Raw genomic sequence first — 21,179 nt, forward strand, 5'->3', positions numbered from 1 at the left:
ACACAGAAGCTGTCATGCTGAAAATGCCTTACCATCCGATGACTTGATCCTGCTTCCACTTCCTCAATTCTCATAGTTAGTGACTCAACAACACGCGGATTCACTGCAAGGATGCGGGAGAAGTTGTGGAGTCTGTGCATGAACTGGTGGTAGGCAATGTGGACCCATGGTAGGCAATTCACCAAATTCTCCTTTACTGCACACAATCTTTTAATTTCATCAATGCAGGATAACAAGGCCATCTGCAGATACTGAAGGGTTCAGAGAATGGAAACAGTATGTGAGTTAGGACATGTTTACTGATCTGTGTAACTGTTTGCATAAAAACCTCTTGAAACGTGTATCAAAATGCATTGAAAACTTAAACCCACTTAACACTCCCCACAAATTGTCTGTGCCCATGTCTTAGAAGATCTCTCTTCAGGAACTAACTCCCCAACATTAATCGATAGTTATAAGTCAATAAATGTATGTCATTTTGGAAACTCATCAGATGGCTACTCAAAAATGCAACCCCAACAGAGACACTGTAATACTTACAGTGCTTCTAGCAATTACAGCAGCTTCAATCCTCTACTACATTACAGATTAATCTCACCCACATTTAGTTTGACATTTGCAGACAGACAGTGTAGCTTGTCTGACCCACTTGCACAGTCTAAAGCTGGACTGCCTAAGCACAGCTATACTTCTCTCACTTGGAAGAGGTGCTTCATGCTTGGATGAACATTTAAATACTTTTAAATAACTACCTGTAACTCATCGAGAGAAGAAATACTCATGCTCAGCAAGAGAAAATCTCTAACATATCGCAGGAACAGCTCTTCATTGTCACTTTCGCTCAGTGTCGAAATAAATTTCCCCAACGGAGTTTGGATGAAGATATCCACAAACTTCTCTGTGCCTGCTAGAGGTAAAAGGATGGGTTATGAATGAATAATTTTGATTAAAATCTGAAAGTAATGTTTTCTCTGTCCAAATATGGGCTCCCCAGCCCCCCACACACAAACGCATAGGAATACAATCTTAGTCAACAGACTAGGCTTTAAGAGGGTGTGTGGCTCCCATTCACCTCCTTCCAGATCTCATTGGGTACAAAAACATCAAAATGATAAAGACATTACTTTAAATTAATGCTGAAAAATATGCAAGCACTATTGTAAAATAGGGTGAGTGCTAAAGAATTCATCTAGTGTGTAAATGATGGAAGAGTTACTTACCTTCGGCAACAATATATTTGGTAGAGACACAGTCTAGCCACAGATTCCCTAACTTAGAATATCTCCCCAGGCGTCAGACTGGATCCAGAAAATCTTTTTTCCCCAGCAATAGCTCTGCAAGCTGGGAGGCGGCGTCGCCCGGCTCCGTCCTGACGTCGTCCACGGAAGTGATGTCAATGGAGCCATATAAGCCCCTCCCGGCGTAGTGACGTCAGTTTTCAACAGGAAACATTTCCACGCCACAACACAGAGCCATGCTAAAAACTGCGATAGGATAGGAACAGTGTGTAAAAAAAGAACAAAATCATTGAACGAGCACCCAGTACCCGGAGGGACTGAAGGGAGCTCACAGAGTACTTGCTGCGAGCACGGGCCCAACAAATTGCCAAGCCGTGCCCCACCTCTAAGTTAAGGAATCTGCGCTAGATGTCTCTATCAGATTGAATATGCTACTTACCAGTATGCATCTGTTCTTGGCATGTAGGGCTGCTGACATTCATATCTGTGCATAGATCGCTGCCTAGTGTTGGGTCCGGATGTTTGCACGTTGTTGTCCTGGAAGAGTCTTCGAAGTATCACGAGATAGGTGACTCCTCCCCTAGACCACAGTGCGCATGGGCATCCTCTCCATCCTTAGATTGTTTTTCGCCATTGTGGCAGTGATGGAGTAGATGCAGTAAGTGATGACCATGCTATACAGTAATTCTGAGACTTGCAGCTGCTACAGGTGCCGGGGAGGAGGGTGGGCGATATGAATGTCAGCAGCCCTACATGCCAAGAACAGATGCATACTGGTAAGTAGCATATTCAGTTCGAGGCATGTGGGCTGCTGAATTCACATCTGTGCATAGAATACATAGCAGTACCTCCTATTAGCGGCGGCTACCCGTGCCAGCTGCAGCAGTCTGAAAAAGAGTTTTGAGAACAGCCTGTCCTACAGCTGCCTGCTGTTTTGAGTGTACATCTACACAGTAGTGTTTGGTAAATGTATGTATAGTGGACCATGTGGCTGCTCTACATATTTCCTGTAAAGGAATGTTTCCCAGGAAAGCCATGGACGCCCCTAACTTTCGTGTTGAGTGGGCTCGTGGGGGAATCGTTAATGTGCGTTTAGCTTTGTGATAGCAAATTTGAATACATTTAACAATCCATCTAGCTATACCCGCTTTGGAAATGGCGTTGCCCTTGTGTTGTGGAGAAAATGCAACGAAAAGTTGTTTTGTCTTCCTAAAGACCTTAGTTCTGTCTATATAGTACATGAGGGCTCTCTTTACATCTAGTGTATGGAGCATTCTCTCTGCGACATTTTGTGGATTTTGAAAGAAAACAGGCAGTTCAATAGTTTGATTCATGTGGAACTGCGATATCACCTTGGGCATGAATTTGGGGTTGGTACGTAGTACAACCCTGTTTGTGTGAACCTGTATGAATGGCTCTTGAATGGTTAGTGCCTGGAGTTCACTAACTCTTCTTAACGAAGTGATTGCCACTAGGAAGGCTACTTTCCAGGTGAGGAATTGAATCTCACATGAATGAAGAGGTTCGAAGGGTGGACCCATCAGTCTGGTGAGGACCAAATTGAGGTTCCACACCGGTGCTGGTGGGTGTCTTGGGGGAATTACTCGTTTGAGTCCCTCCAAGAAGGCTTTGATGGCAGGCACTCTGAATAAAGAGAGGTGTTGCCTGTTCTGGAGATAGGCTGCTATTGCGGTCAAATGGATACGTATTGAGGTGTATGCCAGATTGCATCGGTATAGGTGTAAGAGGTAAAAGATCATGTTTTGAATGGATGCGTCCAGCGGGTTAATGCCATTGTTGTTACAATAAATGACAAACCTCTTCCATTTAGCCGCATAGCAAGCTCTGGTAGTGGGTCTTCTGGCCTCCTTGATGATATCCATACAGTCAGGTGGCAGGTTTAGGTAGCCAAACTTTAAGACTTCAGGAGCCATATTGCCAGGTTCAGCTGTTGCGGATCTGGGTGCTGAATTTCGCCATGGTTCTGCGTTAAAAGTGCAGGTTTGATCCGCAGCCTCTGATGCGGCACCACGGAAAGTTCTAGAACGTGGTGTACCATGGTTGGCGCGCCCATGTGGGAGCAACTAGGATGAGTGTCAGAGAGTGTTGTCGCAGTTTGCGTGCCACTTGCGGTATTAATGGCGCTGGGGGAAAAGCGTACGCAAATCTGCCGGACCAGTTCATCCATATCGCATTGCCCTGTGACTGAGGATGTGGGAACCTGGCGGCAAAGCTTTGGCATTTTGCGTTTTCGTTTGTGGCGAATAGGTCTATCTCTGGATGACCCCACTGTTGGAAGTACAGTTGGAGTACTGATGGGTGTAGCGCCCACTCGTGCATCTGGTGGCTGTGTCTGCTGAGCAGATCCGCCATCTGGTTGTCCTTGCCGGGGAGGTGTTCCGCCATGAGGAATATGTTCCTCTGAATGGACCACTTCCACATGCTCTGAGCCAGATGAGACAACTGTGGAGAGTGTGTTCCTCCCTGCTTTTGTATGTAGTACATGGCAGTCATGTTGTCCGTTCGGATCAACACAACCTTGTTGCACAAGTGTACTTTGAATGCCTTCATGGCTAGGAAGATTGCCATCAGTTCCAGCACGTTGATGTGCATCTTCTTTTGTTGTGTCGACCATAGTCCCTGCACTGTGAAAGAGAGTACATGAGCTCCCCAACCTTGGAGAGAGGCGTCCGCTGTCAGTATTATTTGTGGAACAGGCTCTTGGAACGGTCGGCCCTTGCAAAGGTTTTGTGGATTCCACCAATGCAGAGAGTAGTATGCCCGACCGCTCACCAACACTAGGGGCCTTATGTAGGTAAATTACATTTACCACTTCATAAATACCGAATTTTACCGATTCGGTATTTATGAATCGGTAAATGTAATGTAGGTAAAAAAATACCGATTCGGTAAGTGTCGGTATTTTAGAATCGGTATTTACCGATTCGGTAATGGTAACCTGTATCTCATTGATTCCTATGGGCCAGGAGGCCCATAGGAATCAATGGGAAGCCAGTTACCATTACCGAATCGGTAAATACCGAATCGGTAAGGGGGGGAGCTCAATCAAGGGTGGCAGGGTGTCACATTGACACCCTGTTGCACCCCTGATTCCTGCATGTGTGCACATGTGGCACACATACATGCCCTGAGGGCATGTGTGTCTGCCACATTGCACACATCTAAGGGCCAAAAAATGCATTTACTGAGTCATTCGTCATTTACCACCAACTTTCAGTTGGTGGTAAATAACGAATCCCCACACCCACCACACACTCCCCCTACATCTCATTTCTGTATTCGGTATTTACCGAATCGGTAAAATTACCGATTCGGTAATTTTACCGATTCGGTAAATTACCGAATACAGAAATGGTCCCCCTACATATCAAAAGCCTAAATACCGGTCGGTAACGGTATAATTACCGAAAATCGGCCGTTACCAACCGGTATTGGGCTACCTACATGAGGCCCCAGGTCTTTTAATTGCCCGTGAGCCTGATTCCATTGACGTGCTAAGCACTCCTGAAGCGGGCGCATATGTAGCCTCGCGTGCGGGACTATGAAAATGCAGGAGGCCATCATGCCTATCAACTGCATGAACACTCACGCAGGAAGGGAGTGTTGAGGTTTGAACTTTGAGATCAGCAGTTGCATGCTGTTGATCCTCACTAAATTTGGCTGAGCTGTGGGTGCCAGAGTGTTTATGGTCGCGCCCAGGTACTGTCGTACGTGTGCGGGTTGGAGATGTGATTTTGGGTAATTTAGTGAGAATCCCAGACTATGAAGAAGGTGAATGGTGAGGGACATGTGGCTGGCACATTGCTGGGATGACTTTGCCTGAACAAGCCAGTCGTCCAGGTAAGGGTAGACGTGAATGTGTTGTCTCCGTAGATGTGCAGCCACCGTAGCTAGGCACTTGGTGAAAACCCTGGGTGCTGTTGTCACTCCGAAGGGAAGAACTTTGAATTGATAGTGATGTTCCTGAATAGTGAACCTGAGATATTTCCTGTGTGATGGGTGTATGGTTATGTGGAAATACGCATCTTTGAGGTCTAGTGTGGCTAGGAAGTCTCCCTGGCTGAGCAGCGGGAGAACCTGCTGTAGGGTGAGCATATGGAAATGCTCTGAGAGAATGTATCGGTTGAGGGGTCTCAGGTCTAGTATAGGTCTGAGCGACCCGTCCTTTTTTGGGATTAAGAAGTACAGAGAGTACACCCCTGTCCCCTGCTGGTCGGTGGGCACGACCTCTATTGTACCTTTTTGCAGCATACTTAGCACTTCCTGCTGCAATAATGCCAAGTGCTCTACGGACATAGGACGGTGCTTTGGTGGTATGTTGGGTGGAGTGGAGGTTAATTCGAGGCAGTAACCGTGCTGGATAATGTCCCTGACCCACCTGTCTGTGGTGATGGTTTTCCACGTGGACAGGAACCGCTGGAGTCTCCCCCCGACAGGTGTTATGTGGTCGGGGGGAAGGGAGAGGGCGTCACTGTTTGTTTTTGGGTGAGGACCTGGTGTTGCCGTAACCACGTCCTCTGCCCTTGGTGCTGGAGCCACGATATCCACCTCTGTTGGTTTTATCGTAGGTACTTTGTGTGCCCCCTTTAGTGTATTGCTGCTGTGACCCCTGGCCTCTAGCTGCTCCTCTATTCCCGGGGCGACGAAAGGAGCCACTACGAAACTGCTGCGTCTGCAGAGCCCCCATTGATTTCGCAGTGTCAGTGTCTTTCTTAATTTTCTCGAGGGTAGTGTCAACTTCAGGGCCGAATAGGTAGTCGGGGTTGACTGGTTGATTTAAGATGTTGTTCTGAATCTCCGGCTTGTAGCCTGAGATTCTCAACCATGCGTGTCGTCTCAACAGGACGCTTGTGTTGAATGCCCTTGCCGCTGTGTCGGCAGCATCTAGGGCGCACTTGATGGATGCATTGGTAAGGAGTTGTCCCTCTCTGATGAGGAGCTCCGCTGCCTCTTTGTATTCATCTGGCAAATGTTGGAGTAGTGATTCTAGTGTGTCGTAGTGAGAACGATCATAACGGCCCAGGAGTGCCTGTGTGTTGGCAATGCGCCAGATGTTTGCTGCTTGCGCTGCAATCCTTTTGCCTGATGTCTCAAGCACTTTGGACTCCTTGTCTGGGGGAGGAGCATCCCACGTTGTCTGGTGTGTGTGTGTGTGGGGGGGGGGGGGGTTGATGTGTGTGGGGGGGGAGATGTATGTGTGTGGAACCATGTCCTCAAGCTTGTTTTTGTTTATGACATAGACTTGCACTTCTGGTGCCTTTGGCATATCATTTGTTTATCTAAGAGATGCTGTTATTCTTCATGACAATACAGTAAGTACTCTGTGTCAAGAGGTTTCCAGTATTGAATCCTGAGCTCTACCTGTTCCTTTGGTAAAGCAGATTCAAGTTTTTTGGGGCAATTCATCTTAATATTTAAAACAAAATATGTTGGAAATCGTTTTCATTTACCTTCTCCAACTCTGATGAACTGAGCCTGGGAATAGAGCTCCTCCAAATAGTCTTTGATCCTCCAGCTGAAAGGCAGAGTATTGTTCACGCTATCCGGAACCTTCATATAATTCTGCACCAGGATTGTTCCATCCTGAGAGCTGCAATACATGGAAACAAATATCTCACACACACACATATGGGATAAAAGCCAACTACACTTGTGCTTTTCATAATATCAACTTATCTCTCAGAGCCAGGGATGTACAATTTAATAAAATATCTACTTGTCCATGGGAAAGGTTGCTTCATAAATCTATTTATCCTGTTAAAACATCCACTTGACCCTTTGGTGCCACGTAATGCAGCGACAAATTATGGCAGCAATCTCATTACTCATTATATAAAAGCTCTGATATTAGCCCTTCAGATTATGCCAGGGCTCATACTATAGTAGAGTTTCATTACTGGCAATTCCCTTATTTTGCCACCTTTCCACAAATCTGCATACTGGGGCTGGAGGTAGTGTTAAACAATATTTCCAGGGTTGGAATGCCATTTTGAGCCGGTGAAAACCTACTAAATTGCGTGTTGTAGTGGTTTTCACCAGCTCTTCAAAAAAAAAATTCCCATGCTAAGAAATATTGGAAATGTACTCCTGACAATGGCAGAAGTAAAGCTTCTTTCATGGCTCTGAAAAAATTGTTTGGTGGGAAAGTGAACTTGTAAAAGCTCAACAGATTTTTGCAAGAGCAAATCTACGCCTTCATGTTTGTTCATGCTAAAAGGAAGTTCCCAAATATTTTTGGGAGTACCACTTCCTGGCCTACTTCTGTAAATTCTTGTGAATTCATGAAAGCCGTAAATCTGCACTAATGCAAGGACATATGCCATTGGTGCAATTTTGTGACAATCCTTAAGAATTGGGCACCTAATCAGGTCTGGAGATAATCAAGATATTTTGTTTGTTTAAAAATTCTATCTCACTCCATCTATCCACTGGCTTCCACTCTTTCACAAGGAGCACATCAGCACACAAGTAGTTTTCTTCATTGCCAGGGACTACAGTGGTAATGTGTGCTTTTAGAGACCAAAAAATATTATTGCTTTTAGCCAATGTTTGTTATAATGGTGAGGGCCTGGCAGCTCCCACAAAGTTTTATGAAAAACATATCAAAACGAGACACGGATTGACAAAACCAAAAGGCTGACCAATAATATCAGACCTACTGGTATTGCCAATGCTTATTTATTTTCATGTTTCCCAATATTTTGTTTTCGCACTGATTCTCCATTTTGAAAACATTTAGATATACTAGCATGCATCAACACATTTTACTAAGTGAATCTTCAAAGAAATGTTATCTACAATTTCATAGTAGTTTAGCTAAACATTTTTTTTCCCCTAGTTGCATTTCTTTTGTGAACATTTTAATTTGAAAGCAAAGGATCATCCATCTCGCTTTCAAGGTCATGCAGATATTTGTATCTAACTAGACAGGGTTCTGGGAGCATTGTATACTGCTCCATTTTGTTGAACTTTGTAAAGTATATACCCATTTTACACTGGAAGTCAGTAGTGCAGTTCGAGCTTACATTTCCTCTGAACGCTCACCCTAATAATAAAGGCTTTGTATTAATGAATTCTAAATCCAAGTTTGAACAGCATTATCATATGGACACAAATATTACCTTAACTGCAGACAATACCCTTCCCTGATCCATAATGTGGTAGTGTAAACTGGCAGTCAAAGGATTTGTGCTGCAGGGGGTTGGGCCTACTTGTCAAAAGGACAAAACAAACATAGAAACGTGTTGTAATTGACCACATACATGTTAAATTACCAGTGGAATAATGACTGGTCAAGTGTGATATTAGTTTGATGACATTTCATTGAGTCACTACTGAATATGAGTCACAGTGAAATCCTTCATGAACGGTTTAGATTTTGGCTGGTTACGAATGAAAGTGACACTACAAGTAAATCATTATATAACGGATAAAGCACCCTCTGCTTTACATTATAAGGATATTGCAAGTCACCGAGGAGTTCCTTAACCATATAGAGGAATAGCATCACCTTTCCCACAAACCACTTAAAACTTTGGTGTGTAGCTCTTTCATGTAAAAGAGAGCATGTTGATTAAAAACAGAACCTCTAGTGCAAAATGAAACAACAAAAACCTGTTAGAAATTTACTGAAAAAATATATTAGAAACAGTGCAATCCAATTTCTACTTTTTTTTTTTTTAAAGGCTGCACTCACTGGTTCGGAATGTGTTGGAACATGCAGAAGGATTTGAACTTTTCTATAATAATCTAAGGAGTGCAAAAAATAAACATGTTCTTTCTGCTTCTCACTGCAAGCTAGAAAAATAGACCGGAACAAAGAAAAACAGTGTTTTATTTGTGTTGCTTTAAACAGCTCCTCCATGACCTGACCTTCCTTTTACCTTGGCTGCTGGTTCTTGTCAGCAGGCATTGTGGCGCTGGAACTCTTCTGTACTAACTTATTACAGTTGACTTCTGACGTCTTTTCATTATAATCGTCGACTATATGAATCATAAACTGGCATATATAAAGAAACTAGAGACGGGCGTTTACACAAGGATTGCAGAATCCCATGTATTATAAATGTCAGTTAAAGTTTAAAAAAAAAAATGTGTCCAATTGATACATATTATTTGGAACAATTGCACTAATAAACACACTTTCACTCTTTATTACTAAGCGCAATGGTCCATAACCAAAGCATAATGTAAGCAACTTCAGAAACTGCCCTAAAGAACAAGTTACTTACCTTTGGTAACACTCTTTCTGGTGCAGACTGAATCTAGCTGCAGATTCCACACCTTTTGAAAATTCACCAACTTTTGAAGATTGCCCAAGCCTCAGACTGGATTCAGAAATTCTTCAGCAGTATCTCTGTGCGCTAGTCGGTGGCGCCATGTGGCTACGCACCACTCGCGGTTCCTCTCTAGAAATGACATTTGGAGACAGTATAAGTCTCTCTTGCACACTGATCTCAGTTGCTTTCGAAAGTGTCCGCACACCCCAGATAGGGAACCCCAAAAACAAATTGGTGAGAACAGTGTGCAGAATCCTAGACATGGGATCTTATTAATGGATAGAGTCTAATGACAGAATGGAGAGGATTAGAGGGTCGATGATGAATCTGTGGCTGGATAGTCTCCAACAGAAAGAGTGTTACTGAAGGTAAGTAACGTTTTTCTTCTTATAGAGACTTCTAGCCGCAGATTCGTCACCTTCTGAATAGATACCAATGCAGTATCTATTTGGAGAGGAGTATGTGAATGGACTCAAACCAGATAGCCCTGCAGGACCGAGTGGCAAAAATGCCCCTCTCTGCAAGCCTGACTGTCCTGACAAAAGTGCTTCATCAACATATGGAGGTACGCCCATGTAGCTGCCTGGGAAATGTCCAGGACAGAGACTTCTTGTGTCAAAGCAGGGGTAGAAGCTTTTGCCCGGGTAGAATGAGCATGCAATACTTCCAGATGGCTGATTTTTAGCCACGGCGTACCAGATCTTAAGCACAGCATAGTACGATCCACTGGGAGATGTTTGTCCTCTACACAGCATTGGCTTTTTTTCACAAAGAGAACCCCACAAAGAGCTGATCGTCCATGCGGTTTTCTTTGGGGCAATCTATGTAAACGCACAGCAATCTTGTGGAGTCCAAGCTATGGAGTCCCTTCTCCTTTCCGGTAGGTTGAGCATAGAACGCTGGCAAGGATATGTTCTGACAGACATGGAACGGCATCACAACTTTAGGCAAGAAAGAGGCCAGTGTCTGCAGTACCAGCTTTTCTTGGAAGAAGGTGGTGTATGTCAGATAAAGACTGTGAAAACCGACAGCCCTGTATACTGCTGCCCTAATCAATAGTCTTTTTTCACTCCTAACTGCATAAAAACGTTCGAGTCCGGGCAATCTCCATCAAGCAGGAAGACAGCGTCAGCACAAGTCGTGCAGAGCGGAACTCCCGGTATGGAGAAAACCCTGGAGACGGAGACACGTAACGTTAATTCAAGACTTCTTTGGTTATTTTTTAAATCTCACTTTGTTCTCCCCCCTCTCCTCCGACCTCCCCTCACAGCCTGACTACGCTGCCATTCTTCCTAAGAAGCCCGAAATCGGAGCTTTTAAGGTACGAAGGCCACCCAAGCAATGACTGTTTATATAACTTGCGCGTGCTGTGTGTCGCCTTTCTCTGTGTTCTTAATTGAGCCTCGAAGTACTGCCTAAACAACAATTATGCAATATAACAGAAGCACTGTTGAGGTCTCAGAAGCCCTACAACGGGTGCTTTTTATATCGAGAGAAACGTGTGTTTACAGATCTAGTGAATGTATGAATGAACACGCTCGAGTATGCCGCCATATTTTCTGTTAAAAATCGACGTAAGTGGTACATTATCAGTGGTCATGGAGTTTACAATATTTATGGACAATAGACCCTTCCCAGTGATTATCATCTGTACACATGACAAATCATAGTCATCACTGCTGTTTTGTAACCACCAGAGTATTTCTCCGTAACACAGCACTCCATACAGCCCGTAATTTGCAACACATTGTACAATGATCCTCAACACAAAGATCACATGGATATTTATGTTTTACGTTTAGGACTCAAAATAAATCTCTGAGATAACCTTACGTATAACTTTTCGTAGAAAAGTATATTCCTTTATTAACCAGAATAACTCCTCTGAAATGCCCTCAGCTGAACCATTAGACATCACATACAGATATCATTGCAAAGATTTGCCATCTATACTTGCTATGTAACCAGTGGCGTGTTCGAACTCAACTTGCAGCTCTTACTGTATATAAAGAATTGCCATGTTGCTTGTTTCTCGTCATGTACTCTGGGTAGAAACCCCCTCTTTTTAAAGAATCTCTAAGAAAGAATCAGTTGTTAAAGAAATTATATTTTTACCAACAGATCATTTGTTATTCGTCCTTTTTTTCACCATAGGTACTAAACCTTTTACTAGGAGATCAGTGATAAATATTCCGAACTCCTCACCCTTAAAGTGGACAACATCCTTCTTTAAGACAACACCCCCTGGTCCTGATGAAAGCTCACCTGACCCTTCTGGGCACGTAAAGAGCTGAAACATGTCGACCCACCTATTGGACTGACTGTACAGCGGACACATTAACTGCCCTTGCTGTACAATCTCCCCTATTTTTTATTCTTTTTCCACGCACCAGACAACAATAAAGACTAAAGTCCAGGTAGCATGAGAAAACATCCCTTTTTAACTTCCACTGTTTCACGACACATGAGCACTCTGTCCATTTTTGATCTCTGATCGCTACTGTAATATCCAGTGGTTTTCCTCCAGGTGGAGGTAGCACAACACTAAACCCGATGATGATGCAATCACGTTATCGAGGCGGAGAACCAAGATATACCGCCAGACAATCCACCTAAAAACGTGAATGAGGGTTTTTTAAGGAACGGCCGGATAACCACCAAACCCTGGACAACAGGTTCAAGTGATCCACTCTTTTTTGATATAGAACTATTAATTGGAAGGCGACTGGATCACGTATCCTTCTTATTCCCTACCAACTGATTAGCCATCCATGTATGTCAGGTTGAGACAGAGAGGTTGAAGCTTGCTCACACGCTAGTCTGATATAATGGTGGCAAGGAACACTGTTTTGAAGGTGAGAAGCCCCAAGAGGCAGCAGTGAAGCTGTATAAAGAAGTGTACATCAGGAATTTAAGGACCAAATTAAGGTCCCAGTGTGGCATGACAAAGGGCAAGGGAGGACACAAATGATGCAACCCATTTAAAAAACGATTAACTGGAGATTTAATCAATGAAGGCTTAGCTTCCAACAACAAAAAAAGGTCCGCCAACCCACAAATTTGTCCCAACAACAGGTGTAACAGTTTTCGTTGAGGGACACTTAGCTACCAAGATAACATCCACCATCTACAAAGGAAGGTCGGATGTGGTCAGCTGCTGCCACTCAATTTCCAAGAATGAAGGTGGAGAGTGCAAAGGCCCAGGTTCAGAACCCTGCTCTGCTGCTCTGACAGCAGTTCTGCTGGAGGGGCAGCATAATCGCAGGACAGAAACTCAAGCCCAGGCAATCTGGATACCATACACTCAATGCCCAATCTGGAGACACTAAGATGACTTGGGCGGTTTGGTCCTGATTTTCATGAGAATTCTGGGCAAAAGTGGTATCAGCAGAAAGGAATAGAGGAGTCCTGAGTTCTACACAAGGTAGAACCATCTCCAAAGATGTGTGACTTTTTCAAGGGGGGGTAGTGGACTGGGTGATCCAGTGACCTTAACCACTGGGGCTGTGGGCATCATGGCCTCGACGGAAAAACTACTGGGTTCCTTGTGTAGGTTGGATTGGTTGGTGGTAAGAGGTACCTTTGTGAAAGCCACAAAAGGAGTGTAGTTAGTCTGGAGTCATGGCCAGGAAGGCAGGGCAGCCGTGCACTTCAAAGGCCTGCCTCTAGGTGCTTCTCGCACTTCAAAGGCGGCATCTGGTATAAATATTGAACCCCAGACACTAACTCTTCAGTACACTTCTGGACCTGTGGATACTCTGCCTGGAAGGAGGACTGATGTGCTGCAGAAAAGACTGTCACCCTGCTGAACTGCTGCTCACTTACCTGGGTAAGAAGGGTTGGACCTGCATCTCCAGAACCAAGAAACCCAGAGTGACTCCAAGGGCTAGTTAGCTGAAGCCTCAACGACAGGCTTCCAACAACTCAGCACCTGGAATCTGCCATCTGTGAGTCTTTACTGCCAAGTGGTGCCAACCCAGTGCTGGACCCTTGGAAGTTGTGCATTATGTGCTTGTCAGCCTCTGTGGAACATGGGGAACCATAATCACATCTGCTGCATGGCACAACCCCAAGCAGAACTGACGCATCACGGCTGATGTGTTGATTGGATCAGTCGCATGGACCTGCATCACCTTCACCCCCCTCTTCGGAACGGCTGCTGAGCTACACATCCTCTGCACAGGACCTTGCATCCCTCTTCGACGGCAGCCTCGACAATAATGAAGGACTCCGCTATGCAGCACCTCTGAACTGACGCATCTGCCCCGACTGCGCACCACATCCTCATTGCCGAAATTTGCATTGCACTCCCTCGCCGACAAGATCCTCGATGATGACACAGAACCACGGCTCGCTGCACTTCGGCAACGATGCATCGCTTTAGCTGCGCAACGCATCTTCCATGCGGATCCTCCCAACACTTCGCAAACCAGGATTTAAGGTACTTTGTTCAGCGGGCCTGACTGGGTCTTGGTAGCCGGCCCGCACTCCATCACGGTCACCCTAAATTTATGATTTTATCCCAGTCCAGCACAATTTTATATCCACAAAGCGCTTTGTGCTTTTAGGAGCTTTTTCACGAAAAATCTTCATAACTGAATATCTACGAGTCTACTGATTGGATTGTTGTTGGTTTGGTATTATTTTCTTTAATAAAAAAGTTCTATTTATCTGAATATGTGTGTAATCTTTTATGTGTGGTGTTTTAACTTTATTATTATTCGAAGTGTTGCACAAATATTTTACACATTGCCTCTAGGTTACGCCTGGCTGCTTGGTACAAAGCTACCAGAGGGTTGAGCACATGTTTATTTAGGGCTGGCTCATGCTTCACCCTGACAAGGATTGTAGTGGCTGCTTGACCAGGGCTCACACCCCAATCAACCAAAAAGCAAATTTCTTACAAACATAGTCTGCAGCAATGATGTTTATCAAGGAGTGTAAAGCCCATTGAAAAACACATTTCTGACAACATGGCATACAACACAATAGAAGAGTAGATAAGAAATACATTTAAGATGTAAAGCATGATGTGATTGGTTATTAACAAAATGGGCTATAGACACAGCCCAGTACTACTAAATAACACCAACAACCATAGAGACTCTGCTGACTGTTGGAAAGGAATACAGCTGTATTTCTTCTTCAAGGACAATACTGAGATTATAAATGATACCTCATCATCTCCACTCTATGACACACTACTCCAATTCACTAGACGATGCACCACTCAACTCTGCAACACTCTACAGCACTCTATGCTCCTCTACTCTATTACATGCCACTCGAATAAACTCTATTAGACGCCACTCTACTCTATAAAACGCCAATCCACTCTAGAACACGCCACTCCAGGACACTCCACTCCAAACTTCTCCACTCGAAGACATTTTATGACATGCAACTCCACTGTTCGCTTCTCCACTCTCAAACACTCTACGGCACACCACTCAATGACAAGCGACTCCACTCTACTGCACGGCAAGTCACTCCACTCTACTCTACTCTAAGATATGCAACTCCACTCAACGCCCCTCTGCACTCCTTCACTCTACTGCACTCTAAGCAACCCTACACACTCTACAACATTCTGCTTCAGTCTACGACACTCTAGTCCCTTCTATGCCACTCTAAGACACTGTAGTCCACTCTATGACACTCTACAACACTACTCCTCTCTACCAGTCTATGACGGTCCACTCTACAACACTCACCGTACAACACTTCTCTCTACGCCACTCTCCTCCACTGTACTCTACAACAGTTTACTCACTCTATGCCACTTAGCGACATTCCACTCGATGACACTCAACTTTGTGGAATATGCCACGTTACATCGCATGCCATTACAACGCAAGTCAGAACAACGACTTGCTGAAGGGGGGCGCTGGATTTTGGAATAGTATAATTTACTATTCCAACTCCAGTCTGTGCAACATTAGGGAAGGTGTTGGATTTTAAATTTAACACCTTGTGACCCCTACAGTAAGTTGTCGTTTCGACTTGCGTTGTAATGGCATGCGATGTAAAAACGCAGTCGTTGTAATGACCGTGTTGTTATGGCATGTGTTGTGTCACATGCATGGTAAGGAAAATGCTACTTACCAATATGCATCTGTTCTTGGCATGTATAGCGGTAGATCCGCATACTTTTGCATAGATCGCCATCTGGTGTTGGGCTCGGGTGTTTGCACTTTGTTATTGTAGAAGTCTTTGTAGTCACAAGATAGGTGACTCCTCCTTTGGTTAGTAGTGCGCTTGGGCATCAACTCTATTTCCGGGTTGTTCTTCGACATAAAGGGTGATGATGGAGTTAGTTAGAAATAAAAAAGATGTCCATGTGTAATGTATCTAAGTAAGATAGTACTGCAACACACATAGGTGTCCGGAGAGGCGGGTGGGCGTATGCAGATCTACAGCTCTACATGCCAAAAACAGATGCATACTAGTAAGTAGCATTTTCCGTACGAGGCATATGAGCTGTAGATCACATACTTTTGCATAGACTATAGAGCAGTTACCCCGTTAGCGATGGCTACCTGTATGTGCTGCAGTAATTTGAAAAAGTGTTCTTAGTTCAGCCTGGCCCACACTAGGCTGTTGTGTTGCCTGCACATCTACACAGTAGTGTTTTGTGAAAGTGTGCGGTGTAGACCACGTTGCAGCTTTGCAAATGTCATCCATGGGGATATTTCCTAAGAATGCCATGGGTGCCCCTAGTTTGCGTGTGGAATGCGCTCTAGAGGGAATGGATAATGTATGCTTTGCTTTTTGCATATTTGGATGCATTTAACTATCCACCTGACAATTCCAGCTTTTGATATAGGATTGCCCTTATGTGGTGGTGAGAAAGATACAAAAAGTTGTTTAGTTTTCCTGAAAGTTTTTGTCCTTTTAATGGAGTAAAGAATAGCTCTTTTGACGTCAAGCGTATGCAGTGCCCGTTCTGCTACTGAGTCTGGTTGAGGAAAAAAGACTGGGAGCTCAACAGACTGGTTAAGGTGAAAAGGCGAAACTATTTTAGGTAAGAATTTAGGGTTTGTCCTAAGAACCACTTTGTTGTGATGTATTTGCAAAAATGGTTCTTGTATGGTTAATGCCTGGAGTTCACTCACTCTTCTGAGAGATGTGATGGCCACAAGGAAAGCTACTTTCCATGTGAGGAACTGTAACTAACATTTATGTAAAGGTTCAAATGGGGGACCATGTTTAGATTCCATACTGGAGAGGGTGGAATTCTGGGACGAATTATCCTTTTCAGGCCTTCCATAAATGCTTTGATGGGAGGTACCCTAAACAATGACAAGTGTTGTCTGTTTTGTAAGTAAGCTGCTATAGCAGCAAAAAGTAATCATATGGATGTGTATGCCAGATTACAACTTTGTAGATGCAGTAGATAACAGATAATGTTTTGAGTTGGAACATCTAGTGGATTGATTGTGTTGTTCTTGCAGTAAACTACAAGCCTTTTCCATTTAGCTGCACAGCATGCTCTAGTGGTAGGACGTCTAGCTTCCTTAATGACGTTCATGCAGTCTGGTAGGAGATTAAGGTAACCAAATTCTAAGACTTCAGGAGCCAGATCACTAGGTTCAGTTGAGCTAGTTCTGGATGTCTTATCTCTGTGTGAGAAGCTTTGGGAAAAGGTGCAACTTTTGGTGTGGAACTACTGAGAGTTCCAGCAGTATTGTGAACCATGGTTGTGAGGCCCATGTTGGGGCAACTAGGATCATTGTGAGATACTGTTGTTTGAGCTTGCGCACCAGTAATAGAATGAGCGTGAGAGGCGGAAAAGCGTACGCAAATCTGCCTGACCAGTTCATCCATATCGCATTGCCTTTGGACAATGGGTGTGGATACCTGGAGGCGAAGTTTTGGCATTTTGTGTTTAAACGTGTGGCAAACAGATCTATGTCTGGGTGGCCCCACATTTGAAAAACGGATGAAGAACCTGCGGATGAAGTTTCCATTCGTGAATCTGCTGTTGTTGACAACTGAGCAGATCTGCAATTTGATCGTGTATTCCAGGTAGATGCTCTGCTAAGAGATTTATCTTTTGAGAAATGGCCCATCTCCAAATACTTTGTGCTAGGCGTGAAAGCTGTTTAGAGTGTGTCCCCCCCCCCCCTGTTTTTTTATATAGTACATTGCTGTCATGTTGTCCGTCCGGACGGGGACAGTTTTGCGTAGGAGATGTTTCTGAAATGACTTTAGGGCGAGAACTATGGCCAGTAACTCCAGGTGATTGATGTGGAGGAGTTTTTGTTGAGGGGTCCACATACCCTGAATGGTTTGGTTTAAGAGATGAGCTCCCGAGCCGGTGAACGATACGTCCGCTGTTAGCCCTATTTGTGGAACCGGGTTTAAGAACGGCCGCCCTTTGGAAAGATTTTGTGTGCTCCACCATTGCAGTGAGCGATATGTGCGGCTGTCCACCAACTCCAGATCTGTAAGTTATCCTTGAGCTTGGTTCCATTATTGTGCTAGACATTGTTGTAATGGACGCATCTGGAGTCTTGCTTAAGTGACAATTAAGATACATGAGGCCATCATCCCTATTAGCTGCATGAACACTCGAGCTGATAGTGAGTGTTGCAGTTGAAATTTTGTTATGAGGTCTTTCATACTGGCTATCCTGGCTGGATTGGGGTATGCAAGGGCTTTGGAAGTATCTATTGTTGCACATAGATTCTGTTGGGTGTGGGACGGTTGGAGATGTGACCTGGTGAGGTTTATTGTGAATCCTAAGTTGTGCAGCAGCTGGATTGTGTTGTGTGTTTGTTGTACACAATCGTTGCGTGATTTGGCTTTTATGAGCCAGTCGTCTAGGTAAGGAAACACATGAATGTGTTGTCTTCCTAAGTGGCTGCTACCACCGTGAGACATTTTGTGAAGACGCTGGGTGCTGTTGTGACCCCGAATGGAAGGACTTTGAACTGGTAATGTTGTCCGTCCACTACTAACCATAGGTATTTCCTGTGAGCAGGATGAATAGGAATGTGGAAGTAGGCGTCCTTGAGATCTAGAGTTGCAAGGAAGTCGCCTTGTTGAAGCAGCGGGAGAACCTGCTGTAGCGTGACCATGCGGAAGTGGTTGGATTGTATGTACAGGTTTTTGACGGTTTGAGGTCTAATATTGGCTTGAGAGTGCCGTCCTTTGTTGGAATGAGGATATTAAGGGAGTAAATCCTTGTACCTTGCTGATGTAGGGGAACCGGTTCTATTGCATGCTTATGCAAGAGAGAGAGAACCTCCTGCTTGAGAAGCGTGAGATGTTCTGTGGACACTGGAGGCTGTAAGCATACTGGATAATTTTTCATACCCACCTGTCTGTGGTGATGGAATTCCAGACAGGTAGGAACTGTGATAGTCTTCCCCGACCTGAGTGGAGTGGTCTGGGGGAGTGGAGGGAAGTCACTGTTTTGTGGTGGGGGAGTTGCGGGTGTTAGAAATACGTCCTCTCCCTCTATTGTTCTTGCCTCTGCAAGTCCCTCTAAAATATCCTCTGTTAGGGGAAGTTTCAGTAGGATTTTATAAGTGAAAGAGATATTTTCTGTGCCAATTGTTTTGGAGGCGCCCCCTATAAGAGGAGCGACGAAAGGAACCTCTACTATTTGTTGATTGTAGAGCCTCCATAGATTCCACTGTTTCTGTGTCCTTTTTCATCTTTTCTAAAGATGTGTCAACAGTAGGTCCAAACAAGTGTTCCTGATCCAGGGGTTGATTGTGGGTGGTAGACTATACCTCTTGCCTAAAACCAGATATGCATAACCACTCATGTCTGCGTAGTAACACACTTGTATTAATTGTGCGGGATGCTGTTTCTGCTGCATCCAGAGCACATTTAATACAGGTATTTGTGATTAACTTTCCCTCTTGTATGAGATCATTTGCCTCAGTCTTATATTGTTCTAAAAAGATGCGGCATGAGCTTTTCAAGCTCATCGTAGTGAGCCCTGTCATACCGCGCTAATAAAGCTTGTGAGTTGTCAATACGCCAAAAATGTGCCACCTGTGACGGAACCCTTTTACCGGATGCGTCGAACAAGTTACTTACCTTCGGTAACGATGTATCTGTAAGAAACATTAGTTAGATAGATTCCTCCCCTTAGAATATCCCCAGGCGTCAGACTGGATCCGGAAGATTTTTCGTCAGCAATACCCCTTGCGCGTCGCTAGGCGTCGTCTGCAGCTCCGCGTCCGTCGTCGGCGTCGTGCGCCGGAATGACGCCGCCCTCGCGCGCTGACGTCAGTTCTTGTACATAGCCTTCCGCGCCAGGAACGCAGAGCCATGCAAGATACCGACACTGGTGCCAAAAAAGTCTAGGGCCCTGAAAGGGATAGCCTTAACCCTAGATGTCAGTTCGCAGAACGGGGAGGATGGGTGGGTCGGTGAGGAATCTAACTAACTAATGTTTCTTACAGATACATCGTTACCGAAGGTAAGTAACTTGTTCATCTGAAAGAAACACATTAGTTAGATTCCTCACCTTAGAATAGATACCCAAGCAATACCATCCCCGGTGGTGGGTCTGCGAACCAAGATCACACCAGAAAGTCCTGGAGGACAGAACGGCCAAAGAAGCCATCCCTCCGGACTTGGCTGTCAAGGCAATAATGCCTGGCAAACGTGTGTAGCGAAGCCCACGTTGCCGCCTGACAGATGTCCTGCAAAGGGACACCCCGTCCCAAAGCAGTAGTAGCCGCCGCGGCCCGAGTAGAATGGGCGCGCAGCCCAACAGGAGGGTCCTTTTTCGCCAACGAATAACAAATTTTGATGCACAAAACGACCCACCGAGAGATGGTCCGTTTGTGTACAGTTTTTCCATCTTAGCACCCACGTATCCAACGAAAAGTTGGTCGTCCACCCGAAACTGCTTTGTGCGATCCAGATAAAAGGAGAGCGCACGTTGTGGGTCCAGACGGTGGAGCCTCTCTTCCTCTTTGGAAGGATGCGGAGGCGGAAAGAAGGTGGGCAAGGTGACAGACTGCCCAAGATGAAAGGGGGTCACCACTTTCGGAAGAAAGAAGGGACGAGGCCGAAGGACAACCTTGTCCGGATGAACAGAGAGAAAAGGAGGCTTTGATGATAAAGCCTGGAGCTCACTCACCCGTCTAGCCGAGGTGATGGCTACCAGAAAAGCAGTCTTAAGCGTCAGCAGACGAAGAGGACAATTATGAAGAGGCTCAAAGGGAGCGCACATTAGAAATGTGAGAACCAGATTCAAGTCCCACTGAGGCATTACAAAAGGGACAGGATGGAACGTGTGAGTAATGCCCTTTAGAAAACGTGTAACTACAGGGGACTTGAAAAGAGAAGGCTGATCAGGAAGCCGCAAGAAGGCAGAGATGGCAGCAAGATAACCTTTCAAGGTGCCCAGGGCAGAGCCCTGCCGGGCCAAAGAAAGAAGAAAGTGGAGGACCTCAGAAAGAGGGGCGGAAAGGGATTTCACAGCTTTTGCTGTGCACCATGCCACAAATTTGTTCCACCGGCAGGCGTATACTGTCTTCGTGGAGGGTCGCCTGGCTGCCAGAATGATATCACAGACTTCAGGAGGCAAGTCAAATGGCATCAACTGCCGCCGCTCAACCTCCACGCATGGAGGTGGAGGCTGGACAGGTTCGGGTGGAGGACCGTCCCC

General features: G+C 45.0%; 1 protein-coding gene across 2 annotated transcripts in view; it reads right to left on the bottom strand.

Annotated features, from left to right (window-relative positions):
- Window positions 1-21,179, bottom strand: part of RNF213 (ring finger protein 213) — a 2,329,248-nt gene that overhangs the window by 698,847 nt on the left and 1,609,222 nt on the right. Inside the window, exons 36-38 of one of the 2 annotated variants that reach the window (XM_085617427.1) lie at window positions 6,710-6,849; window positions 753-904; window positions 33-251 (exon numbers count right to left, since the gene is read on the bottom strand). In XM_085617427.1, the coding sequence (XP_085473553.1) occupies window positions 33-251; window positions 753-904; window positions 6,710-6,849 (511 nt within the window). Of the gene's footprint in view, window positions 1-32; window positions 252-752; window positions 908-6,709; window positions 6,850-21,179 lie in introns of both variants that reach the window. The other variant, XM_085617426.1, reaches the window with a different exon arrangement.

The sequence above is a fragment of the Triturus cristatus genome, chromosome 7 (assembly GCF_964204655.1).
Source record: "Triturus cristatus chromosome 7, aTriCri1.1, whole genome shotgun sequence".
Classification (NCBI taxonomy): domain Eukaryota; kingdom Metazoa; phylum Chordata; class Amphibia; order Caudata; family Salamandridae; genus Triturus; species Triturus cristatus.